The following is a 26,537-nucleotide window of genomic DNA, read 5'->3' as shown; positions in this document are numbered from 1 at the left end:
GAAAGACACAGAAGAACTTGAAATACTGATAGGTAAGTGAAAGAAGTCAGCCTGGAAGTGTGTCAACTCTATGGTATTCTACGGGCAGTGGGGGACTATGGAGACATCAAAAGGTCAGTGGGGTCAGAGGGAGGGAGGGTGAATAGGTGGAGCACGAGGATGTTTTTAAGGCAATGAAACTATTCTGTATGATGCTGTAAAGGTGTGCATACAGTACTCAAGACTGAATCTTGAGCTGAGTACCAGGTGCTCAGACCTGTAAACCGTAGCTCCTTAGGATGCTGAGATCTGAGGATCAAAGTTGAAAACAAGTCTGGGAAGACAAATCCAAGAGATTAACTAACCAGCAAAAAGCCAGAAGTGGAGGTGCGGCTCAAGTGTTAGAGAACTAGCCTTGAGGGGAAAAAAAAGCTTAAGAACAGTGCCCAGGTCCTGAGTTCAATCCCCAGGACAGGCACGCACACGTGCATATGTGTGTACACACACACACACACAGTCACACCAAAAAGTGCTTATACCTCAAATGTCCAGCTTGCTGTATCTTATAAACCCAAACTGAGCGCTACTTTTACATTTCCAACTAAGCAGACTTTGAAGGGGGGTGGGGGGTGTCAGATTCAGGGGAATTTTCAGATTTGTGGGTGACTGAGCAGCTCTCCCCCTCCCCCGGCCCCCACTGGGCGGGTGCTGGGGGCCCTGAACTGGGCCGGAGAAACATAAGGGCGAGGGCGCGCAGCTGCTGTGCGGTGCGGTGCGGTGCGGTGCGGTGCGCGGTTGTTGGGGAGCTGAGCCGACAGGGAAGGCCCAGGCGGCCGTGCTTGGAGGTGGCCGGGCCCAGCCCACAGGCCCAGGTAAGCTGGGAAGAATGCAGGAGCCGCCAAGCCCTGGCGCGGGCGCGTCCCGGTGACTCAGCCGGTGCCAGGAAGGGGCGTGCGCCCCAACTCTCCGGAGCTCCCAGACAGCAGCCCCATCCAGGCCGGCTCCGGGGCACCGAGCCAAGCCCTCCCCCCCCCCCCGCCCCAGCAGCCAGGCCCCCAGGGTGTCTCGCGCGCGGGGGCCAAAGCCACCCAGCACCATCGCGCGGGGACGTGGCCGCGGGGGAAGCCAGGGGGCCACGCGGTCCTGGCCCCGACGGCGCCTAGAGGACCTGCGAGCGCGGTAAGTGGCGAGTTCAAGGACAGGGGGGACCGGGACCCCCGCAGGTCCCCTCCTCCTTCCCACCCAGGCTGTAACGCAGACCGGCGTCGCCCCTCCCAGGCCCCGCCCACCCCAGCGGGCTGGCTCTGCAGAGCGGCCAGCGCTCGTCCCCGGGTCGCGCCGGGGGTCCCCGCACCCCCTCCGGCGAACACTCGGGATCCGCCCCTCCCGCAGGCCCCGGGGCTCCGGGCTGCAGCCAGCGAGGGGCCGAGTGCCGGGAACCTCTGCCGACGGAGTCAGGGTTCTGGCGGACACCCCCACGCCCAGCTGGTGGGCGGCCGGGGGTCGGGAGATGGGCGGCTAGCAATGGGACCGAGGAAGCCGGGCGGTCACTGGGCAGACTCTCGGAGGGACCTGCATCTCCGAGCCCCGGATCCCAAGCACCCACCGTGCTGAGTCTCCTGAGAGGCCGCGAGGATGGGCACAGGGCGCCCCAGGACCCGGGTGGCTCCCCAATTTGGGACAGCGCGGGGACGGGGGGTGGGGGGGAGTGTGGTTATTCAGCCAGCCGGCCCGAGGTGGTTGTGAGCGCTCAGTCTCTGTGTCTCTGTGTCTGTCTGTCTGTCTGTCTGTCTGTCTGTCTGTCTGTCTGTCTCTCTCTCTCTCTCTCTCTCTCTCTCTCTCTCTCTCTCTCTCTCTCTCTCTCTCTCTCTCTCCTGGTTTTCTACAAACTTTTTACAAAGTTCAGGACAGAAGGGAAGCACACAGCGCCTTGGGCAGCGCGTGCGGTGCTCTGGAGCTCGGGAGGCGGAGATTTGGGGAGGTGGGGGCGGGGGGAGCTGCCCTGCGCGCGTGGAGGAAACGAGCGGAGTCGGCTTCCTGTGGGGGCTCGGGCCTCTGACGCCCCGCGGACGGACGTGTCCGGCCCGGCCCGGGCCGCGCCGAGCCCCCGCTCGAGGGAGGGGACATGGGGGGCGGGGACGGGGTGGGCAGGGGCCGAGGGGTGGGGAGAAGCCAGCCGGGGAGGAGCGAGGGGCTGGAGCGGGAGAAGGAAGAAGAAGGAAGGGGCGATCGGTGGGTGCGAGCTGGCGCGGGGATGGAAGGAGCGAGCGAGTGAGAGGGGAGGGGCGCGGCGCGTGGCGGGGGGACCCCGCGTGGAGATCGCGGCCGGGACGCGCGGAGGGGGGACCCCGCGTGGAGATCGCAGACGGGACGCGCGGAGGGGGGGACCCCGCGTGGAGATCGCGGACGGGAGGCGCGGAGGGGGGGACCCCGCGTGGAGATCGCGGCCGGGACGCGCGGAGGGGGGGACCCCGCGTGGAGATCGCGGACGGGACGCGCGGAGGGGAGGGGCCCGCGTGGAGATCGCGGCCGGGGTGCACCCCGTGCGATGATCGTGGTCGGGACGCACGGAGCGGGCGGGGGGGGGGGAGGGAGGGCCCGCGTGGAGATCGCGGCCGGGGCACATGGGAGGGGGAGGAGAACCCCCGCGTGGAGATCGTGGCCGGGGTGCACTGGGGACAGCCCGGGCGGTGATCGTGGTTGGGGCACACGGAGGGGGGGACCCCGCGGGGAGATCGCAGATGGGGCACAAGGGGGGAGGGGAGGTCGGGGGTCGTGTGGGGATAGCGTCAGGGGCGCATGGGAGGGGCAGGGGGTGGGGAGCGTGCGTGATCGTGGCCGGGTCGCACGTGGCGGGGGAAGGGCCCTGTGTGGAGATCGTGCTGGGGTGCACGGGGGCGGGGGGCACCCTGCACGGTGATCGCAGCCAGGGCGCATGGCGAGGGGCCCAGCGGCCAAGCGCTGGAGCACCCCCTACCTGCTCCCCACCCCGTACAAACCCGGGAGAAGTCGGGGCCCCTCTGGCTGAGCCCTGTGTCCCCCGCAGGTCCCGAGCCGATGTTCCAGGTGAGCAGTCAGCCCCCCTCTCTCTGCGACGCGCCCCATGGAGCCCCCAGTGCAGCTCCCGACCCAGGTAGGACGGGAATGGGCACGGGGTGGGAGTGGGGGCTGGTGAAGAGGAGTCGTTAGTGCTCCCCTTCCTCCTCCGCCGCCAGCGCTGGGGTGGAGGTGGGACGGTGCCCGGGCTTAGGGACTGGGGCCAAGGAGAGTAGAGGGCTGGGGTGAGGAGGCCGCGCTGAAACAGAGGCAGCCGCCGCCGGGCCAAGTTGGCGGCAACTTCCCACCAGACACCACAGACTCACACACATTGCAGCGTCTGTCTGTCTGTCCGTCTGGGATTTGGATCCCAACCCCTTCTGCCCAGTGTGTAAATATTTATGGGGGCCTTGGGCCGGGTGAGGGGTGGCTGAGTCTCCTTCTCATCCCCTCCCGCCCCCTGCAGCCCAGCCAGTCTAGGCTTCCCAAAAAACTTCTGTCACTCACAGTTACAGGACCTAGCCCCTCCCCCACCTTCTTGCTCTGCCCTCCTGTTGTGGTGTCACTTGTACCACACACACACACACACACACACACACACACACACACACACACACACACACACACACACACACACACACACACACACACCACTACCAAGTGTCCATAAACCCACACACACTTTGCATGTCTAACCTGCCCTGATTCTCTTAGTAGCTGTGCAATCAAGGGAAGAAATGTCTGCAACTTGAGGGGCCTAGAGCCAGCCCCTCCCCTCCCCCACTGAACAGACCGGCTGGTGAGGTTGGCCAGGTCCTTAGGTCCCCCTGAAGTCAGTCACATGAGGAGTTCATTCAAGGGTGGGGACGGGGTACAGGAGCCTAAGCCCCGATTTCCTGACTTGAACTCCTTGTCCGGCTCAGTCTGGTGCTCCCTTCCTTCCAGCCCGCCCAGTCCCCCTTTCTCCCCTCTGAATGAATACTGAAAACCTACTCTCTTCTCGACTTCCCTCCCTGGCCTCAGTCTCCCCACGCCCTGATCCGGGCTGGTCTGTTAGCCAGGGTCTCAGGGGCCTGCGGGCCTCGGGTCTTGGAGGCGGAGGTCTCGGGAACTAGAGTGGAGACAGATGTCTGGCCCGGGACCAGCACACGAACCAGACCTAGGTGTTTGCAGCCCTAAGTCCCTGTTCCCAGGGGGACTCCCTTGAGCAAGGAGAACTTGAACTTTGGGGGAATGAGCTCCCCCTAGAAAGGGGCTCCTTTAGCCTCGAGGCACAGAGGGAGAGAGGGCTGGGTAATCTGTGTGTCTGGGAAGCTTCTCTGTCTCTCTTGGACTCTCTCCCACTCCCACTTTTCCAAGCTTTCTTCCTCCCTTTATCCATTTTCTCTGCTCCCTCCACTACCTCCTTCCAAGATCCCCTCCCTGGCTTGATCTGTCCTCCACCCAGTAGCCGAGGAGGAAGGCGCAAAGTATATTCCAGGCAGGGTCCAGGGTCCAGGGGAGCCTCTGGGAAAGCCAAGCCCTGGGCTGTAACCTGAGCTTCTCCCAGTGGAAGCCCCCTCCCCAGCCTGGCCTAGGCCAGACAATGCGGCTTTCATTACACCAGGCCTTGCACTGCCTTGGGAGAAAGAGCCTGCTGCCCAGGAAGCTCAAACCGCAGAGACCCAGCCAAAACCCCACAGACGCCTGAATCTGAGACCACAATCCCCCACGCGCCATGTGTGCTCGCAGAACAGCCAGGCCAGAACACTGCCCTCCCTTCCTGGGGCTGGGGGAGGGGGGGCTGTGGAGGGGGGGGGTGCTGGCAGGACAGCTCTGGAGCAGGTTGCCCCCTCCCTCGGCTACCCAAGGTGCACTAGGGCACAAGGGGACTCAGGGCGGTTCTGGTTGGAGTAGACGGCCAGGCCCCCCACCACACCCTTGGCTCCCCCAGTGGCCTCCTCCCCACCCATCCCTGAGAGTCCCTGGAGCCTGGTTCCCCAAATCCACAAGCAGATTTCTGCCCTGGCACAGGAACACCACATTCCTGCGCATACATGGCTCTAAATTGAATTTCCTGGGGAATTGGAGCCTTTGGACCTAAAATAAAACAAACCAGGCCCGGCCTAACCCACAGCTCAGGGGGCCCAGCTCTCCCGTCCTTAGCTTGGTGGCTTGTGAGAGTGGCCAGTCGATTCACATTGGCAGAACCCGCACCAAAGGAGCCTGCCTTTTCCCACCTTCTTGAAACCCTACTGCCCCTCTACTCTTGATCCGCGGTCCTCTCTCTCCCCCCTGACCTGGGTATTCTCAGCTCTAGTACCCAGAACTTACCACACATCAGACATATTTGATGTTCATCTCCATAGGGGGTGCAGAATGAATTCTTACCATGGAGTGGGGGGCCCAGTCATCATCATAAGTTGTGTGTGTGTGTGTGTGTGTGTGTGTGTGTGTGTGTGTGTGTGTGCTGGGGTTTGAACTCAGGGCCTGGGCACTGTCCTTTAGCTTTTTCACTCAAGGCGGGAGCTCTGCCACTTGAGGCCCAGCTTGACATCCATCTTTTTTATTTTTTTATTTTTTGGTGGTTAATTAGAGATGAGCATCTCATAGACTTTACTGCAGACCACAATCCTCAGCTCTCAGCTTCCCGCTTAGCTAGGATTACAGACATGAGCCACTGGTGCCCGGCTCACTACCAAGTTCTAACAAGGAAGACGTGGGTGCTGAGTTCTTGGTGGTTGGGCCACTTAAAGGAGGCACAGATGGCACATGGGTCCAGGAAGGCAGAAGAGAGGGGCTTCTGGCTGGGGCAGGAAGGAGGTGAAGACCGTTAAGATGAATAGGATAATCCCAGGAAGAGGGTCAGAAGGCCTGATATGGCCTGGGGGCGTGGACAGGCCAGCCTGCCTGGGCCACAGGACCTTTGTACATTGAAGATGTCAGTGGAAACTTTGGTTGAAGCATGGGATTCCAGCCACCATGCTCACCAGAAGATGCCCTTATCTTTGCGCTCCAGATAGGATCACAGACAAGGGGCAAGGAGGCTGCACTTGAGGGCCCAGGCTTCGGAGCCCCAGAATATGGGCACTGACCAGGCTTGGTCTAAATCTCTCCCACCTGGAAGAGAGGCCCCTGTTTCTTCTCGGCCCAGAACCAACTCCCCCACCCAACCCCCAGCATCCTCCTTCCCCATGCAAGTTGGCAGAGAACAGACAGAGGAGCCTTAGAAGTTCCTGCTGCAGGTGTGAATCTCAGCCTTTCCTGCTGGGCTTGTAGACTTACACATGACCTTTCCACTCCCTTCTGGGGCTGGCTGGCTGGCTTTCCAGAATTCAGGGCATGGCTCGAAGCTTCTCCCACAGAGTGTGTTTAGCAGAGGGGCTGGGCCAGTCTGTATTTTACTAGGGGTACAGGGGTGGGGGGAGGGGAGGGCTCATGCTCAGAGATGCCACTGGCATGTTTGGTGTCCCTCTGGTCAGGTGGGGATGTAAAGTCCACCCCACCCCCCCCCCCCCGCAAGAGTCTTTATGCACAACAAGAATTACACATCCACCCAGGAGCCCCTTTTGGCTTTTGCTGGCCATGCGCCCCCAGCCCACTCCATACTTGTTCCCTTCAGGGGAACTCTCAAAGATATCCTGTCTAAGCCGGGCACCAGTGGCTCACACCTGTAATTCTAGCTACTCAGGAGGCTGAAGTCTGAGGATCACGATTCAAAGCCAGCTGGTGCAGGAAAGTCCATGAGACTCTTATCTCCAGTGAACCACCAGAAAAACTGGAAGTGGCGCTGTGGCTCAGTGATAGAGCGCTGGCTTTGAGCTGAAGAGCTGAGGGACAGCACCCAGGACCAGAGTTCAAGCCCCACAGCCGACCAAAAAAAAATCCTGTCTGTGGCTGGATGGTACTATATCTTGGTCACAGAAGGATGAATGGGCCTTTGATGCTGGTAACTCATACCTGTATGCCTAGCTATTCAGAAGGCTGAAACCTGAAGACTGTGATTTGAAGCCAGCCCTGGCAGACAGATCTGAGAGACTCTTACTCCAATTAACCAGCAAAAAGTAATAATATTAATTAATTAATTAATTAATTAAATGGAAGTAGAGGTGGGGCTCAATTGGTAGAGCACCTACTTTGAGGGGCTAAAGCTAAAGGACAGTGTCCAGATCCTGAGTTCAAGCCCTAGTTCTGGTACAGAGAAAGACAGGAAGAGGCGGGAGGAGGTGGCTTTGGACCTGCCGCTGGCCTGGCTTTGTGCCTCCCTTCCAGGCCTGGTCTTCCTGCTGCTCCTCCTTCCAGTTCGTCATGTCTCTGGATGCTTTGTTGTCCCCTCTCCTGCCCTTGGCATTCTGGGTTGAGGCTGCTGCTCCTCTCAGTCCCGGGCTTGACTTTCTTCCCCTCCTCCTTTCCCTTCCAGGCTTCGGAGTCACCCCAGAATGACAGGTTTGCTGCAGCATTGGCTTCCTGGGGCTTTGGGCCTGGGTGTGGGCGGTCTATAGTTTACTGTCTCCTCCAGGTTCAAGGTCACCAGCTGTGTGGGTGACATGGGAGAGGAGAGAGTGAGATAGGGGGAGGAAGATGGAGAGGGGGGCTCCAGGCTCCTGAATCCTTCTTACTCACCTTCTTACTCCCTTCCCTGGAGCCAAGAGAGCCGAGTCTCGGCTCTGTCTCCCACAGGACTGTGGTGGCACTCCCGGGTACCCGGATGACCTGGGGTGGTGACGCCGGGGAAGCGTGGCAGGTGGCCACCAGGCCTGTGCCAGCTGCCTTTCTATCCCGCCAAAGGGCAGTGGTCTCCCTGGTGTACTATTGGCTGTCCCCAGGATCTTGGTTCTGGCTGTTCTGGTCAAAATTCTCCTTTTTCGGGCTGGAGGCATGGCTCAGCAGTAGAGCACCTGCCTGGCAAGCTTGAGGCCCTGAATTCAAACCCGAGGACTACCCGAAGAAGATTCTTCTCTACTGATTATCATGTAAGACTCACTGAGGGGGCTTGCTTCTCTAGGAAGCCCTCCTAGCCCGGGCTAGGTGCTGGTCTTTCTTTTGTACTTACTCAGTTGTTCTTTCTGTGTGTCTGTGGGTGATTAATTGGAGATAAGAGTGTCATAGACTTCTCTGCCCAGGCTGGCTTCGAACTGCAATCTTCAGCCTCCTGAGTAGCTAGGATTACAGGCGTGAGCCACTGGTGCCCACCTGGCTACTTCAATATTTTTTCTTTTTTCTTTTTGTCAGTCATGGGGCTTGAACTCTGGGCCTGGACTGTGTCCCTGAGCTTTTTTTGCTCAAGGTTAGTGCTGTACCACTTTCAGCCACAGCACCACTTCTGCCCTTCCTCAATTTTAGCAGATGCCCCTACTGTAAATGCTTTTGAGTTTTGTTTTGCTTGTATATGTTGAGCCAGGGCCTTGCTCTGCCCTGGAACTTGACATCGACCTCCTGACTACTGGGATTACAGGCATGTCCTACTGCACCTGGAAGCCTACCTCCCCCTCAGTGTGTGTGTGTGTGTGTGTTTGTGTGTGTGTGTGTGTGTGCGTGCCACACCCCACCCCACCTGACAGAGAGCCTTGGCTTGTCTTTCTTGTTCTGATCTTCTCAGAGCTTGATTGCTAGGCACCCAACAGATTAACAGGAGCTAATAAATGTTAAAGCAAATAGTATAGGCAGGGAGGTGAGGGGAAGGAAGGGGAGGGAAGGGAAGGAAAGAAAGGGAAAGGAAGAGAGGGGAGGGGAAGGATGGGAAGAAAGATGGAAGAAAGAGAGAGGAAGGAAAGGGAAAGGAGAGAGGAGAGGGAGGAATAAGGAAGGAGAAAGAAAGGAAAGAGGGAAGAAGGAAGGAGAGAAAAGGGAGAAGGGCGAGGAAAGGAAAAAGGGAGGGAGGGAAGAAAGAACTAGAAGAGAGGGAAAGGGGAAAGAAGGGAGGGAGGAAAGAGGAAGGAACGAGAGAAGGACAGAAGGAGGAGAAAGAGGGAAGAAGTAGAGGGAGGGAGGGAGGGAGAAGAGAGGGGAGGGAGGGAAAGGTAGAAAGGTGGGCAGGTGGAAGTGTTCACAAAAGGCCCTGCAAGCCCACCTCATTTACTCTGTGCCCCTGAGGGACAGAGCGGCACCCAGACCCCTTCACTCCAGGTCACACAAGTCCCCATGCTGGGCCCCTCTGGGACGCAGTAGAACCCGGGCCTGCATCTCCCGCGCCTTGATGGGTCTCCCACTCTATCAGGTGAAGAGTTGAGACCCCAGATCAGAGCTGGACAGGCCCTTCCTTCCCAGAAGCTCCCACCTGAGCCACCAGCCAGTATGGTCTTAGCCAGGCAGACCTGGCCTGGCCTGGTGAGGCCCACGCCCCGGGCCGGCAGGAGCTCCAACCTCAGACCGCACTCTTCCTCTCTGGCCACCAGCTCTGCCTGCCTCTTCCCAGCATGCCAGGCCTGCGATCTGCCAAGAGCCATTTGACTTCTCCATCACTGATCCCGGGGCAAGGGGCTCTCAACAGGCCCAGGGAGCAGAGGCGGACCCCAACTCCCGCTGGGAAGGACCCCTTCTGCCCTGCCCAGCTCCCTGTCTCCAGGCAGGGCCTGTGGTTAGCCCAGGGTGAGCCAGAGTTGGCTCACTGAGCATGCAGTAGCACTCTCTTACCCACAGGGGTCTCGGGGACTCTGTCCCCCTAACCACTAGAGACAGGGGCTCTGAAACAATGATCTGACTAAGCCAGGCGCGGGTGGCTCACGCCTGTCATCCTAGCTACTCAGCAGGCTGAGATCTGAGCATCACAGTTCAAAGCCAGCCCAGGCATGAAAGCCTGTGAGACTCTTATCTCCAGTGAACCACCAGAAAACCAGAAGTGGCGCTCTGGCTCAAGTGGTAGAGCTCAGGGACAGCGCCCAGGCCCGGAGTTCAAGCCCCACGACTAAAAAACAAAAAGATCTGAGACTAGGGAGTCAATGGCCACTGGACCAACCCCTCAGACAGCTCAGCAGGGCAACCGTGGAAGCCCAGCAAGACCCTTCTTTGCCTCTGTGTCTCTTTGTGAGCTGATCTCTTACTCTCTGGGCTCTGCCCCCCATGACCTTTGCAATCTGTGTCTCTCCAAGTCTCCCCTTTCTCCCAGCAGAGAAGGTACAAGGGTCGAGGCAGGCCAGAAGACTTCACAGCACAGCCCCTACCCCAGTTGCACGGGTCAGGCTGGGGTCCACCACGGGGCAGCTGGGCCCTGATTGCCACCATGCCCCTGGCTTTCCCCCTCGGCCTCCCCCAAGCCCCCTGGCTAAGGCTGTGGGTTCTTGGACCTCTCCTGTCTGCCTCCTTCCTCCACCATCCATCCTCCATCCCCTCTTCCCCCCAGGATCAGGGGCCTTCATCCTGCTGCGTGGGGATTTGTGGTTTGAAGGTGGCTCCATTTCTGCCATCCGCCCACCCGGCCTGAGCCACTATAATTACTTGTGGCTGCGGTTCTCCGCTTCCCCAGGGCCCCGGGACCGGCCGTCTCCTGCTCCCTCTTCCTGGCCAACCCCTCCCTGTCCTCACCCAGCCTCCTCTGACTCCTCTGCCTGTGGCCATCATCCTCTCTGACCCAATTTCTGCCTGTCTTCTCATCACCCTCGAGATCGCACACTCCTCCCCGGTCTCTGCCTCTGTCCTGTCTTTTATCTTTCCCTCCATTGCTGACTTGCAAGCTAGTGTTGTCTTGTACCGGGCCCGGACTGTCCTGTCTGTCACCGTCTCTCCACGCTGCCTCCCGTGCCCAGTCTCCCACTCTGAAGGCCTCCCCCGCCCCCCAAACCTGTCTATCTCCACCACTGATCCACTGTCTGGCCTCCCGCACGTTTCTGCCCCCCCCGCCCCCCCTGCCCTTATACCGCATGTCTGTGTCTCCTTTTTCTGCCACCACACATGTACGCTCACGTGTGGACATATGCACGCACTCACACACACACACACACACACACACACACACACACACACACCTGGGCTTGGGGCTGGGTTGTGTTTGTGCTTTTCATTTTTGGAACCTAGAGCAGATTGGGCTTTTGGTACAAGGACAAGAAGAAAGCTGCTCCGGGCTGTGGGACGGGCCCGGGGCCCAGGAAACATGTCCTGTCGTCTGTTTTGTCTCCAGTTCAGTCCATGCCCCTCCTACCTGGGCTGGAGGTAGTCACGGGACCCACTCAGCCTGCCGTGGCAGCATCCCAGGAGGGCTCCCTGGAGGAGGCGGCGGCTCCCATGCCCCAAGGCAGTGGCCCTGGGGCTCCCCCGGCGCTGGACAGCACTGACCTCCTCCCCACAGAAGCTGTGACGTGTGAGTCCCGGGAGACTGGGGTTGGGCTGGCAGCATGCAGGCGCTGCCCTGGGGAATCCAACAGCAGACATCCCACCTGGCGCCGGCAGCTCACGCCTGTCATTAACCTCTGTTACTCTCAGGAGGCTGAGATCTGAGGATTGCAGTTCAAAGCCCATCTGGGCAAGAAAGTCCATGAGATTCTAATCTCCAACTAACCATGAAAAAGCCAGCAGTGGCTCAAGTGATAGCGCTTCAGCCTTGGGTGAAAAAGCTCAGACACAATGCAAGGTCCTGAGTTCAAGCCCCAGGACTAGCACATGCATGCGTGTGCGAGCATGCACACACACATACACACACACACACAATGCAGCAAATACCTATGGTTGACCCCCCCCACTTTGCCCAGAGCCTTGGGAGCAGGAGGTGTGGGCAGTGGGATTTGGGGGTGCTGCTGTGTTTCTGAGAGGAAGCAGCCCCTCCCCTACAAACTGATAATACAGAAAGCTGGGCCGCCGGGCGGGGCAGGAGCCAGAGCCTGATGCAGCCCCAATCCTCAGAGCACCCAGGGTGAACTGGAAGGAGAGAAGCCCCACCCACACCACCATCCCTTTAGTCTAGGGGAGAAAGGAGCAAAACTCAGATTCATTCCCCAGCCTGTCTTGAGATCTCTAAGACCGTCCTGGGAGGGAGAAGTCTGGGATCCAGTTTGTGGGTTTGTTCCCGTTGTTCGTTTTTTTGTGCTGCTAGGGTTTTGACCCTGGGCCTTGCCTTGCTAACTCTACCCCTTGAGTCACGCCCCCCACCCATCCTAGGATCTTACCCTTCCTACTCTCGCACCTTGAGGGAGTTTTCAAGTCAGACTCTAGTAGACGTAGCTATTGCCACACCTATTTGACTGACGAGGAAACAGTGACAGAGAGGCTGCGCAGGAGCCGGGCACTGAGGCCGCTGGCTGAGCGCGCTTCGCTAGGCCCACCTGCCCGCGGCCGAGCTGGCTCCCTGGAAGGCAGCTTGGGAGGCCTGCTCGCCCCTGGCCTCCTCCTCCGGACACACCCCGCAGGACCCAGAGAAGGAGGTCAGCGCCCCAGCCGCGAGGAGGGGCCCGGGTGGGATGGGACAGACACTCTTGTGTCTATGGCCCTGAGTGTTTGCTCTGTGACTCAGCCACCCCACAGCAAGGCCACAGGCAAGCTCTGTCTGCACACCCCCCTCCCAGCGTGGCCTACAGGCCCCCGCCCTCTAGCCACAGCGCCCATAGTTAGGCAGCAGGGCAAGGGCTACCAACGCGGGCCAAGGGCTCTGTCTAGTCACCTCCATGCGGCGGGGATGATTCAAGACTGTTTACAGGATACAAACCATAGCCACACCTCACGCCAAAGCATGGAGCCCCCTACACAGCCCTGTCTCCACACACACATCCCCCAATTCCCACCTGGGCTTTGGTCTCTTCCTCCCGCCTCTGCTTCCTAGCTGGGAGACCTTTGGCAAGCCTGAATCTCTGTAGACCTCAGTTTTTTTCATCTGAGAAATGGAGCCAATGATAGCTCAGCCGTGGTGCTCAGAGGAAAGATGACACGCAGGTGTCTTAGTACTCTGCCGGGCCGGCAAAGCACTTCCAGTGTGGGAGGTCCTGGTTATGAGGACCACCCCCCGCCCCCCCTCCCCCGGGCTCCCAGCCTCTTCCCCCTCCTTTGCCTGTCTGCCTCTAAGCCCTGCTTCTAATCTCTTAGCTTGGGCAACTTATTGTCCCTTCTAGGACTCAGTTTCCTCATAGGAAACTGAGCTGCTGGGCGCTGGTGGCTCACACCTGTCATCCTAGCAACTCAGGAGGCTGAGATCTGAGGATGATGGTTTGAAGCCAGCCCAGACTGGAAAGTCTATGAGACTCTTATCTTCAATTAACCAGCAAAAAGCCAGAAATGGAGCTGTGGGTCAAGTGGTAGAATGCCAATCTTCAGCGAAAAAGCTAAGGGACAGTCAGCACTACTGGCTCACGCCTGTAATCCTAGCTACTCAGGAGGACGTGAGCTGAGGGCTGCAGTGTGAAGCCAGTCTGGGCAGAAAAGTCCGTGAGACTCGAATCTCCAATGAAGCACCAGAAAGCCAGAAGTAACACTGTAGCTCCAAGTGCTAGAGCACTAGCCTTGAGCAAAAGAGTTCAGGGACAGCGCTCAGATCCTGAGTTCCAGCCCTAGGACAGACCAAAACAAAACAAAACAAAAAGCTAAAGGGACTGAGCTCAGGCCCTGAGCTCAAGACTCAGCTCCAGCACCAAAAGAGAAGGTTACTCACTCACTGTCTTGTGAGCAAGCGGAAGCCCATCCCCCCATCCTTCCCGCTTCAGAATTGAAGCGCACAGGCCAGCCTGGGAGCCAGGGGTCCACATCTCAGCCTGCATTTACAGAGAGCCCTGCTCAGGACTCAGGGCATCTGGGGAGGGGGGGAGGGGGTCCCTAGAGCTCTCAGAATCTAGGCTCTGTGCCAGTCCAGCGCACTCACCCGCACTCACCTCCTGAGAGCACAGCCCAGCCATGCAGTGAGCACCCCCATGCCAAGGGGGAATGGGAAGTTTGGAGGAGCCCCAGGGTCAGCTTCCTTGTACCCCATGAAGTCAGCGTGGTGGAGCAGGGTGGAGGGCAGGAGGATGAGAGCTGGAAGGGCTGCCGAGCGAGCGCAGCCCCTGAACGCACAGCCGGGGAGCAGCTCCAAACAGATGTTTCCAATAAATCACCCAGCACCAAGGGCAAAAACAGCTGGGGGCTTGGCAGAGGCCGAGGTGAAGGTTAACCGCTTCACTGCTGACCCCTCCCCAGCCTTCACCAACCCGCCTCTGCCTCCCACTCCCACAGCCAAGCCCGAACCCCAGGACCCCCCCAGCAGGACAGTGGGTTCATGTGAGATAAGAATATGGGGAGCCGGGCGCTGGTGGCTCACGCCTGTAATCCTAGCTACTTAGGAGGCTGAGATCTGAGGATCGTGGTTCAAAGCCAGCCCAGGCAGGAAAGACCGTGAGACTCCTATCTCCAATAAATCACCAGAAAACCGGAAGTGGCGCTGTAGCTCAAGTGGTAGAGCGCTCGCCTTGAGCTGAAGAACTGAGGGACAGCGCCAGGCCCAGAGTTCAAGCCCCACGACCGACAAAAAAAAAGAATATGGGGGTCTAGGCTCTCCATATTTCTCTATTTTTTTCTAGAACAAGCACTAAACCTGGGTACTGGGTCTGCTATTTCCTAGGTGGCTCTTGACTGGTCAGTTCTGCTTGTAGAGCCTCAGTTTCCCCATTCACAGAAGACAGGTCTGGGCCAGGTGCCTTGTGATGCAGCTAAGATTGAAGCAGGCAGGATGAGAGCACAGCAGGGGGACCTCATGCCCCCCCATCATCTTTTCTTTTCACGTCTCCAGGCCAGCCTCAGGGGAACCCCTTGGGCTGCACCCCACTACTGCCAAATGGCTCCAGCCACACCTCAGAGCTGAGCGGCACCAGGCAGGCGGGCAATGGTGTGCTGGGTGGTCCCAAGGCACACCGGAAACTGCAAACGCACCCATCTCTGGCCAGCCAGAGCAGCAAGCGGAGCAAAAACAGCACGAAATCAGCCGCCTCCCAGATCCCCCTCCAAGCGCAGGAAGGTAAGGGAGCACCCCCATACTCCCACCCCAAAGCCCAACCCGCCAGCCAGCAGCAGCAAGGGGGCTGAGTAGAAACACAGAGCTGAGTCCTCCACCCCCACCCCCACCCCCACCCCCACCCCCATTCCGGCTGGCCCACTGCCATAGAGCCAGCACCCCGGGTTCCAAGAAGTGCTCCATGAAAAACACACAGCTGTTGGGGTAAACTGAGGCATAGCTGTGTCCTCAAGGCTCCCCTCCCTGCCCAAGATGATGGGCAAGGGATGATGTCACTGGGCCAAGAGACCATGGCGGGGACTTTAGCCTTTCTTTCCAGTGAGGGAGCCATGGGCGTCTGAGAGGGGCCTGATCCATGAGATTGTTCTTATTTGCCACGCTGGGCCTTACTGCCGTCATTAACTGGGCCTCATGCTCACTGGATGAGTTTCCCACCACCTGCACCACTGAGCCATGCCCCAACACACTGGAATGTTTTTTTAAGCACTAGGGTTTGAACTCAGGGCCTAATACTTGCTAGGCAGGTGTTCTACCACTGAGCCATTCCACTCCTCAGGCCCTTTTTTGTGCTTTTTGTTTGTTTTGTTTTGTTTTGTTTTGTCAGTTGTAGGGCTTGAACTCTGGGCCTGGGTGCTGTCCAGGAGCTCTTCTGCTCAAGGCAAGCGCTCTACCACTTGAGCCACAGCGCCACTTCCTGTTTTCTGGTGGTTAATTGGAAATAAGAGTCTCACAGACTTTCCTGTCCAGGCTGGCTTTGAACCACCATCCTCAGATCTCAGCCTCCTGAGTAGCTAGGATTACAGGCGTGAGCCACTGGCACCTGGCTGTGCTGATTATTTTTGATAGCCACACTTGATCCACCTTTGTGTGTGTGTGTGTGTGTGTGCATGCGCGCGCACGCACGCGCTGATCCTAGGACTTGAACTCAGGGCCTGGGCACTATTCCTGAGCTTCTCTTGTGTCAGAGTAGTGCTCTACTTGTGGCTCTACTTGAGCCACAGCTCCACTTGCAGCTTTTAAAATATTTTATTGGTGGTAAGAGTCTCATTGACTTTCCTCAATCCAAGATCCTCAAATCTCAGCCTCCTGAGGAGCTAGGATTACAGGCATGAGCCATCAGTGCTGGCCTGAAATGACTTTTTTTTTTTTTTCTGGGCCTGGAGCTTGAGCTCTGGGCATTGTCCCTGGGCTCCTATTGCTCAAGGCAAGCGCTCTACCACTTGAGCCTCACCGCCATTTCTGGCTTTTTATGTGATAAAGTGGAGATAAGAGTCTCATGGACTTTCCTGCCTGGGATGGCTTTGAACCATGATCCTCAGCTTCCTTAGTAGTTAGGAGTATAGGTATGAGCCACTGGTGCCTGGCTGGAATGACTTGATTTCTTTGTGCCTAAGTTTTTCTGCAGTCAGGCGAATATCAGCCCTACCTCAAGGAGTTGTTGGAGGCTTAAATGAGTTTAACTGTGTGTATTGCTTAGACGAGTGGAGATTTTTTGGTTGGATTTTTGTTTTTTTGTGTGCTGATACTGGAGCTTTTCTTTTCTTTTCTTTTTTTTTTTTTTTGGGTCCAGTCATGGGGCCTGAACTCTGGGCCTGGGCGCTGTCCCTCAGCTCTTCAGCTCAAGGCTAGCACTCTACCACTTGAGCCACAGCGCCACTTCCGGCTTTTTTCTTTTTGCTTATGTGGTGCTGAGGAATCAAACCCAGGGCCTCTGGCATGCAAGGCATGCACTCTACCACTGAGCCACCTTCCCAGCCCCTGTAGTTGTTTTTTTCAAGGTTGGTGCTGTACCATTTGAACTGCAGCTCCACTTCTGTTTTGGTGGTTAATTGAAGATAAGAGTTACACAGACATTCCTGTCCTGGCTAGCTTCTAACTGTGATCCTCAGATCTCAGCCTTCTGAGTAGCTAGGATTCCAGATCTAAGCTACCAGTGCCCAGCCGGGTGTTTGTTAAGTAAATAAATGGAGGTAGGTCAAGAGCCGAGACTCACAGTCTAGACGGTCTGGGCTCCAAGGCTCACTTCACTATGATGCAATTCCCTTGCTCGCTGGGCCTCCACTCATCGCCTGAAAAGAAACCGCTTTCTGGGGCTGCAGGGACTTTGGGAGCTGAATGCAACAGCAGGCGCCTGGCGGCCCTTCTGGGGTGCAGTGCCTGGGGGTCCCTGAGCCGGGCTGTCTCTCTCCCCGCCCTGCTGGCGGCCCCTAGACTGCTGCGTCCACTGCATCCTGTCCTGCCTGTTCTGTGAGTTCCTGACGCTCTGCAACATCGTCCTGGACTGCGCCACGTGCGGCTCGTGCAGCTCGGAGGACTCGTGCCTCTGCTGCTGCTGCTGCGGCTCGGGCGAGTGCGCCGACTGCGACCTGCCCTGCGACCTGGACTGCGGCATCCTGGACGCCTGCTGCGAGTCCGCCGACTGCCTGGAGATCTGCATGGAGTGCTGCGGCCTCTGCTTCTCCTCCTGACCCCTCCCGTTACCTCCCGCTCACCCGCCCAGGGCCACCTCAGAACCCGGCCCCGCGAAGGCCGGGCCCCCACGGGGCCTTGCGGACAAGCCCGCCCTTCTCGGCTTGGGTGACCAGAGACACAACACCCAAGGCCCGGTGGCAGGGGACCGGCCGCTAGGGCTGCAGAACACTGTGAACGTTAGGGGACAGGGCAGGTTCGTGGGAGGGCCCGGCGCTCCTCTACCTCGCGCTCCCCGGCACCCTCTCCCTGCTACCCCAGCTTGGAGGACAGAAAATGTGAAAAGAGATACCTATCCCCGGCCAGGCCACGCCCCACGGGGCCACGCCTCCATGCGAGCCACGCCCCGCGCGGCCACGCCTCCATGCGAGCCACGCCCTGTGCGGCCACGCCTCCATGCGAGCCACGCCCCCACAGGGGCATGTCCCCATTGGGGCATGCCTCCACACAAGCCACGCCCCCTCCCCAGCCTTTCCTAGGCTCTAGTGGGGCTCTAATCCACACAATGTCCTGGAGAGGGAGAGGGCAGGCCTGGGTCCGGGGTGGGGTGGGGTGGGGTGGGGTGGGGTAGGAGGGGGGAACCATATGGCGCAGACTGGAAGGGGGAGGGAGGGACTGGGGGAGGGTTGTTTTGACGCTGTAAGTAAAGATATTTGTCCATCTCTGTTTTTCTTGAGGTTAAAAAGCACCCACATGGACAAAGGCCACCTTGCCCTCTGGGGTGGCCTCCTCTTCTGTCTTCTGTACCCCAGAAAGCTGTTTTGCCCTTCATCCTCTCCCTGGAAGGGAGGAGGAGTGGCATTCTGCCCCCTCCCACACACACACTGCTCCCTCTGCCCCTCCAGGGGAAGGGGACGCCCAGAGAGGGAAGGGTTAACTGGCATAGCATTGATGAACAGCAGATGTGTTCCGGCTTTGGTTAATTAATCTCATGCTGTCTTATCTCTGGCTTCTCCACACCCTTTCCCCTACCCAGTGGCAGAGGGCTGACAGAGTGAGAGTGCGCAGCCCGACTCCCACTTGGGGGACAGCTAGGGACTAGAGGGAGGCCATGCCCCTGGCCTCAGTGGTGCCCCCAATTGCCAGGGGTCTGAGGAAGAAGGAAGCAGGTCAGGACTCAGGGAGAGGCGGCTCAGAGTCCAGTGTTTTTTGTGTGCCAAGAGAAAGGCCAGGTAGGCTTGAAAAGTATTTCACTAGCGAGTGGGGACCAGCAGGATGCACCCCACATCCTGGATACTGGAGAAACCAGAAGGTCCAGAGAGAAAAAGATGATGTGCCCCATGGTAGGGAACTCGGGGTGTCCTGAGGAGAAGACTGGTGGGGAAGCCTTGAAAAGTGGGTTCACACCATTATCTGTGGAGCTGCTTCTAGATACTAGAGTGAGTGGTTTGGAAGGGAAGGAAAGAGAAGAAGGAAGGGAGGGAAGGAAGGAGGGAGGGAGGGCCAGATGCAAATCCAAGCCCGCTTCGGGCATGTCATGGGGTCAGCTCACCTCTGGAATGGGTTTGAGCACAACGTGGAGGGAGACAGAACCGCAGGAGAGGGCCCCACCGCCCCCCAGGCCTCACATCGTCCCCCTGGTTTTCTGACCTCTGGAACCACAGGAAACTTAAGAAGCAGACAGGAGGAGATCAGCCTGGAGGTCCCACTGTCCAGCCTGGAGAGAAGCCCCCAGCATGCACTTAGGGATGGGTGTGTGTTCATTCGTTTTCTAGCTTTATTCAGTTGTTGCATGTCCAAAGGGCGAAAGGCTTAAAGTGCAAACTGCGCATATTGAAGCAATGACCTTTCCTTCCTTCCTTCTCTCTCTTTCTCTCCCCCCCTAAAAGTGCGAGCACGTGTGTCCACCGCTGCTTTGTGTTCAGATGTCTGGCTCCTCACCAAGCCAGTGGGGTCTCCGTGGCTGGCTGAGCCTCTGCTCTATGAGCAGACTCAGCTCTGGCATGAGCAAGCTCTCCCAGGAGCATATCCTGGAAAGTGACATTGCTGGTCCCATGAGTGCGTGCATCTGTGACACTGCCAGGGCGGTCCACATGAGAATCCACTCCACAGATGGAGCCTGGGCGTGTCGGCCTTGCCCTCTACCCTGGCTCTTTCTAACTAAAGAGGAGGGGTTTCTTGCAGCCCCTCACCGCCTCAGCTCCTCCTCCGCAGGCTGGGGGCTGAGGGTGGTGAAGGAGGCCAGGAGGAGGGCCTGAGGGAGGGACGCAGGGTGAGCCACTCAGGGTCTGGTCCAGGTGGGCAGGAAGCCCCTCTCGGCCCTCCCGGCTCCACGGATGGCTGGATGGCTGGATGGCTGGCCCTGGCAGGAAGAGGCACCCCTGCAATCCAAACACTGACTTCCTGCCTTAGGCCTCAGGCTGTTTTCTTTAGGACAGTGGCTGAAACCTGAGATCCTGGACTTTGTGGGGGCAGGGCACGGAGGAAATGAGCCAGCCCCTCAGCACACACACACACACACACACACACACACACACACACACACACACACACACACACACACACACACACACACACACACACACACACACACCTTCATAAGTACACTCACACCCGTACATTCATGTACACACACACTTCTTCATGCATTCTCTCCATACAAGCACTCACGTTCCACCAGTCACATGGCCACCAGCCAGCCACATAAATGCACACACACACACACACACACACACACACACACACACACACATCTATACACTCACACACTTCACATATTAGAGCCCGAGCTGGGCCGCAGAGGCCTGTGCCCAGTCCCCCTTCATCCCATGCCGTCCGTCCCCTCCGCCTCTCATTACCCAGGTGGCTGCAGCCCTGCTGGGAATCAGGTGACATTTTCCTAGAGGCCACCGACCACCCTGCCCATATGGCCTTCCAAGGAGAGTCCCAGGGCAGGATTCACCCTCTCTTCCTGGGTTGTGTCCCCAGGCAGTGCTCAGCCTGGCTGTCCTGTGGACCCCAGGGACCAGGCCCTTCGCTCTCTGGACCTCAGTTTCCTGGGTGCCCACTGTGCCTAGGAGATTCTTCTGTAGCCTGGAGACTGAACCTAGGGCCTCACCTAGGCTAGGCAGGGGCTGCGCTGATTAAGTCACGCCCACAGGTCTTTTGGTTGGGGTTTTGTGCTGGTTTAAGGACTTGAACTGGGTGCTGTCCTTTAGTTTTGTCCCTCAAGGCTAGCCTCTACCACGTGAACCCCAGCTTCCCTTCTGGTTTTTTTTTTTTTTTTTTTTTTTTTGCTGGCTAACTGGAGATAAGAGTCTCAATGACTTTTCCTGGACCCTCAATCCTCAGATCTCATCCTCCTGAGTAGCTAGAATTACAGTCCTGAGTCATGAGCGCCTGGCTCTTTATTTGGGTTTTGAGACAGAGTCTTACCACCTGTGCCTTTCCCTTGCCCTGGTCCTATCCTTGAACTTAGGCTTCTCCTGCCTCTGAGTAGCTGACATTACAGGTGTGCATCTGGGCTCTCAGAAAACTTCTTGTTTTGTCTTGCAAATTTTGTCTTTTGTCAGCCGTGGGTCTTGAACTCTAGGCCTGGGTGCTGTCCCTCAGCTCTTCAGCTCAAGGCTTGAGCCACAGCGCCACTTCTGGCTTTTCTGTGTATGTGGTGCTGAGGAATCAAACCCAGGGCCTCATGCATGCGAGGCAAGCATTCTACCACTGAGCCACTTCCCAGCCCTGAGGAGACTTCTTGAGTCCCCCTTACTCTTCCGGGTTGTCCACACCAAGGTGGCCATTCCCATGCTAGTTGGAAGGAAGGAGGTGAGGTCAAGACCCTGACCAGCACCGCTCATCAGCCTTGCTCGCCACACTGGAGAGAGGCTGCCACTGAGTGGCCAGGGCAGCTTCTGAACTTCTCCTTGGCATTCCCTGTCCTCCTACCCCGGGCTGGGCACACTGAGCTTTGGGGACACAGCCCTGACTCCAGTGTTGTCAGGATGGGACAGCTGTGATCGCCCACCTCCCAATCTGTCACGTTCCCATGCCTGGCCAGAACCCAAGAAGATGAGTGGGCAGCAGGGGGTGGGGGGCACAAGGGCGGCTCCCCAGGGGCTCTGAGCACTACTACAGACCCCCAGACCTCCAGGAACTGGGGAGAGACCAGGCACTCTAACCGGCTACCCCTCGGCATTCGCTCCCCAGCAGAGCAATGTGGTAGACGCACCCACAGCTGCAGGTGGGAGCTGTGGGGACAGAGGTGACAGAGCTCTCCCCCCACACACACACACACACTCCGGGCCTTTTGCATTGCTGCTCTTTTCTGGCATTCTGATATTCCTGGGATGAGCGGGATACTGGTCTACAATGGCCCCTACATTCACAGCCCAGTCAGTAGCTTTGTTGCTTTTTCCTGGCTCTGTCACCACCTCTCTATCCACACTTCCTGCCATTTCCAGGCTTTTTTTCTGGGTAACAGCCAGGCGGGGAGGAGGGTGGGAAGAGGAAGTACATCCATACACTGTCCACCTGCCATCAGTACAGGGGCTCTACATTAAAGGCCAGGGAAGGACTGTGATTGGTCAGCCTTCCCTACAGGCTCATTTCTGGGCCAATCACTGTACCAGGGGTAGGGAACTGTGATTGGCTAGGCCCAAGTCAAGGGCCAGAGAGAGTAGGCTGTTTGACTGCCCTCAGCAGAACCATGTAGAGGTGGAAGAAGAGCTCATCAGAGAGGTTGGGGTGCCTATCCTGTAACAAAAAAGGGGGCTGGCAGATTAAAATAATGGAAGTCACTGTAGGGTCAGGCTGTCGCTGCAGAGTGCATTTCAGGGACTCAGTGGACGAGCTAGGCTGGAAACTTCCAGCAGTCAGACACAGCTCCGGGTATGTGGCTAGGAAGAGGAGCCAGGGAGGCTGACCTCAGTATTGGGAGTTGTGGGCTGGGAAGGTGGCTCCGTGGTAGAGCACTTGTCTTGCATGCATGAGGCCCTGGTTTCTATTCCTCAGCACCACATAACCAGAAAAAGCTGGAAGTGGCGCTGTGGCTCAAGTGGTAGAGTGCTAGCCTTGAACTGAAGAGCTGAGGGACAGTGCCCAGGCCCAGAGTTCAAGCCCCGTGACTGACCCCCCCCAAAAAATCAATATTGGGGGTTGGGAAGGAGAGAGAGGCTCATTCTCAGAAGCTCCAGCCAGGCTGGAAATAAGGCCAAGAGGCAACACAAGGCACCTGTAGCTCACATCTGTAATCCTAGCTGCTAAGAGGCTGAGATCTGAGGATCACAGTTTAAAGCCAGCCCAGGCAGGAATGTCTGTGAGACTCTTATCTCCAATGAACCACCAAAAAGCTAGATGTAGAGATATGGTCGCACTAGCCTTGAGCAAAAAGAGTGGGGGGGGGGAAACCATTAAGTGTAAGCCCCATTGCCAGAACAAAACAAAACAAAACAGCAAGAGATAGACAGACAAGGAAGAATTCCACAAGGCCAGCGAGAGCAAACATCTACCTCCAATGAGCCCAACGCCATCTCAGTGGGACTTGCCTGCTCCAAGGCCTGCAGTGAGGTCTCTGCCTCACTAGGGTCTCTGCCCTACTAGTGCCAGAGTGGCAGGGAGCCCCGAGGGTGGAAGGTTGTTTCAGGGGGGTCCCCACAATTCCTTCAAACCCACACCTTCTAAGCCTCCACCATGACAGGCTAGGGGTGAAGGCTAAGGAGATGAAACTATCCAGGCCAGGAGAAACCTGGCAGGCAGGCTGTGGGCATTTGACCCTCAGCGTCTCCCAAGGTCACCCTGCAGGGACTCGGGGGGCAAGGGTGCCCCTGAGCCTGGGTCCCTCCCTCAGAGCCTCTGCAGAGCTGGGCAGCTCCGCGTTAATTAGGGGCCCGGGTAATGGCTCGGAAGACTGGCCAGTTCCAGGGACGCTGATAGATAGAGACCTCGGCAAGATTTATTCCTAATTATCTCATTTGTCTCCCCCCATTACTCTTTATGGCCGGGATTTATGGGACCATTAGGGGGGTTCGGCCAGGCCAGGGTGAGTGCCAGCCTTGAGACGCTTCATAATAATAACAATAACGCACACCCAGCCAGATTGATGGAGGATTCGCCTCCTTGCCCTCCTCCTCCCTGTCCTTGGGACCCCAGAGACCTGGCACCCCATGTCTCTCTGCCAGGATCCTGGTCCTCGGCCAACCTGTGGGGACTGCCTGCCCCTCCCTGCCAGGCCTCTCTGAGCCCTTCTCTGATGCCACACGCTGGGTAGCTGCGAATGGATCCAATTCAACACAAAAGGCATCAGAAGGGCTACAGTGCCATCCTAGCTACACAGAGATCTGAAGGATCAAGGTTTGAAGGCAGCCAGGGCAGACAAATCCAAGAGACTCTCTTCCTTTCTCTTTCTTTCTTTCTTTCTTTCTTTCTTTCTTTCTTTTTCTTTCTTTCTTTCTCTCTCTCTTTCTCTCTGAAGTGGCGTTGTGGCTCAAGTGGTAGAGCACTAGCCTTGAGCTATAGAGCTCGGGGACAGTATCCAGGCCCGGAGCTCAAGCCCCAAGACTGGCATCAGAAAAAGAAAACAAACCTAAGGCGAGAAGGGGCATGGGTCTGGAAGGAAAGGCAGCCCAAGAGCCTGTGTGATCAACAGGTCACTGCCGAGGGCCACGGGAGCGCAGACCAATGGGACGCGTCCCTCCCAAGGGCCTGGGGCAGTCCATGGGGTGGCCCATTCCCAGGGGAGTTCCTCCACTTCCTGGCCCTCAGCCTGCCTGGCTGGGGGGGCGGGGCTCTCAGGGACTGCTGCTCCTCCCCCAGAGAGCTCGCCAGCCTCTGCCCCACCCACAAGGAGCAGCAGGGAGCAGGGGGCGGGGCTGCCACGGGGCCTGTCCCCACCTGCGCTCTCTGCCTACAGGCCTGCCTCTGCCAGCCTGCTGAGGGTACGGAACAAATCCCACAGACAGACGCTGCCCTGCTCAGGCACCAGAGGGAACGGCCATCATTCCTGCTCCTCTGCTTAACTCCCAAGGCAAGCAAGAGAGGGCCCTTCCAGATCCTTCCATGGCAACCCGCTCTGAAGGCTGCACCTCACTCCTCACGCGCTGTGGCCTGCTGCACAGTGTGTGGAGAAGCCCCGCTTCCTCCAAGCTGAGAAGAGCTGCTGCTTCCACCCTTCCGCTTCAGGAAACACCCGAGCCTCTCACTCCGCCCGGGACAGTGTGATCTCTGCACGTCTACTCCGGCACCAACTGCTTGAGTGGAGCCAGGTGGTGCTGCATGCCTGTCATCCAAGCACTCAGGAGGCTCAGGAAGGAGGATCATGAGATTGAGGCTAGTCTGGGCTACACAGGTGAAACCCCATCTCAAAAAGAAAAGGCCAGGCACCAAAGGCTCATGCCTGTAATCCTAACTACTCAGGAGGCTGAGATCTGAGGATCACAGTTCAAAGCCAGACCCGGCAGAAAAGTCCCTGTGAGACTCTTATCTCCATTTAGCCACCAGAAAACCAGAAGTAGAGCTGTGGCTCAAAGTGGAAGAAAGCTAGCCTTGAGCAAAAGAACTCAGGGACAGCACCCAGGTCCTAAATTCAATCCCCACAACCAAAACAAAACAACTTGGGAGGAGGAGATCAGGGGATCATAGTTCAAGGCCAGATAGCAAATGGGGTGGGGTTGGGGGGAACAGAGCAAGGGCTCATGCAGAGATTTCATCATCATTATTATTATTATTATTATTATGTCAGTTGTGGGGCTTGAACTCTGGGCCTGGGTACTGTCCCTGAACTCTTCAGCTCAAGGCGAGCGCTCTACCACTTGAGCCACAGCACCACTTCCGGTTTTCTGATCATTTATTGGGGATAAGAGTCTCGTGAACTTTCCTGACCTGGCTGGCTTTGAACCGTGATCCTGAGATCTCAGCCTCCTGAGTAGCTAGGATTACAGGAGTGAGCCACTGGCACCCGCCAATGCATAGATTTCTCTTTTTTTTTTTTTTTCTGCCGGTCATGGGGCCTGAACTCTGGGCCTGGGCGCTGTCCCTCAGCTCTTCAGCTCAAGGCTAGCACTCCACCACTGGAGCCACAGCGCCACTTCCGGCTTTTTCTGTTTATGTGGTGCTGAGGAATCTAACCCAGGTCCTCATGCTTGCAAGGCATGCACTTACCGCTGAGCTACCTTCCTAGCCCCAATGCATAGATTTCTTAAAGCAGTTTCTTGGAAGCTGCTGGAACATATTCTAACTTCCCACTGCCCAGAATTTAGCCACTGGTCACAGTCAGCTACAAGGAGGCTTCAAGTGGAGTCTTCCTTCTTCATGACAGGATGCTCAGCCAAAATGTGTGTGTGTGTGTGTGTGTGTGTGTGTGTGTGTGTGTGTGTGTGTGTGTGTGTTGGTATTGGGACTTGAACTCAGGAACTGGACATTGACCCTTAGCTTATTTTTTTTTTTTTTTGGCCAGCCCTGGGACTTGAACTCAAGACCTGGTCACTGTCCTGAGCTTCTTTTGCTCAAGGTTAGCACTCTACCACTTGAGCCATGGCTCCACTTCTGTCTTTTTCTGTGTATGTGGTCCTGAGGAATCGAACCCAAGGCTTCATGCACGCTAGACAAGCACTCTACCACTAAGCCACATTCCCAGCCTGTCCCTTAGCTTTTGTTGCTCAAGGCTGCTACTCTACCACTCAAGCCACAATGTCGCTTCCAGCTCTTTGTGGATTAACTGGAGGTAAGAGTCTCCTACTACCTCTGGGTTCAAATGACGATACTCAGATCTCAGCCTCCTGAGTAGCCAGGATTATGGGTGTGAATCACCAGCCAATGTTTCTACCATAACAGAGAAGCAGAGATGGCTGCTAAGAAATAGCCAGCTGTCTGTGCTAGCCTACCCCAGGGCCATTCACTTGCCTTTTTCTAACTAGCCCAGCCAGAGGTTTAAGGACAGCCCACCCAGCTCCCAGGCAAGAACCATGATTGGGTAAAGCTGGCTTCTGCTCCTTGCCAGTGATTGTATTGAGGACCATCATGTGACACTATCCTGGCCAATGGAGAATGAGGATAAGTCATCAGAGGCTTCAGGCAAAGGATGGACCTCATTCTGCTCCTACTGTGCTCTGCACATAACCTAGACTGAACGAGCATCTTGGGACAATGAGGTGTGCACAGCTAAGAGGGTAAGACAACTCCCCAAATATTCCGGAGTAGAAAGAAAGCCATATCTGGATGGGGTGTGTCCACTCACACCTGTAAG

The 26,537-nt window shown here is 57.3% G+C and overlaps 1 protein-coding gene across 1 annotated transcript; it reads left to right on the top strand.

Moving 5' to 3' along the window:
• Positions 1-2,197: 2,197 nt before the first annotated feature.
• Positions 2,198-17,361, top strand: Mdfi (MyoD family inhibitor). The gene is made up of 5 exons (XM_070023350.1): positions 2,198-2,211; positions 3,026-3,112; positions 11,108-11,287; positions 14,672-14,896; positions 17,105-17,361. Exons 2-5 carry the CDS (start codon positions 3,037-3,039, stop codon positions 17,359-17,361), a joined length of 738 nt encoding a protein of 245 aa, XP_069879451.1. The 5' UTR covers positions 2,198-2,211; positions 3,026-3,036.
• The last annotated feature ends 9,176 nt before the right edge of the window (positions 17,362-26,537 follow it).

This window comes from Dipodomys merriami, unplaced genomic scaffold, assembly GCF_024711535.1.
Source record: "Dipodomys merriami isolate MVZ:Mamm:240054 unplaced genomic scaffold, mDipMer1.0.p SCAF_16, whole genome shotgun sequence".
Lineage (NCBI taxonomy): Eukaryota > Metazoa > Chordata > Mammalia > Rodentia > Heteromyidae > Dipodomys > Dipodomys merriami.
This window is presented reverse-complemented; position numbering and strand designations above follow the sequence as displayed.

What these genes read in the sequence shown, in the direction of transcription:
- Mdfi (XM_070023350.1), top strand. Translation starts at nt 3,037, where the DNA reads ATGTTCCAGGTGAGCAGTCAGCCCCCCTCTCTCTGCGACGCGCCCCAT. An exon ending in CCCCACAGAAGCTGTGACGT is followed by an intron (nt 11,288 to 14,671) that starts GTGAGTCCCGGG and finishes TCACGTCTCCAG; the next exon opens with GCCAGCCTCAGGGGAACCCC. An exon ending in CCCCCTCCAAGCGCAGGAAG is followed by an intron (nt 14,897 to 17,104) that starts GTAAGGGAGCAC and finishes GGCGGCCCCTAG; the next exon opens with ACTGCTGCGTCCACTGCATC.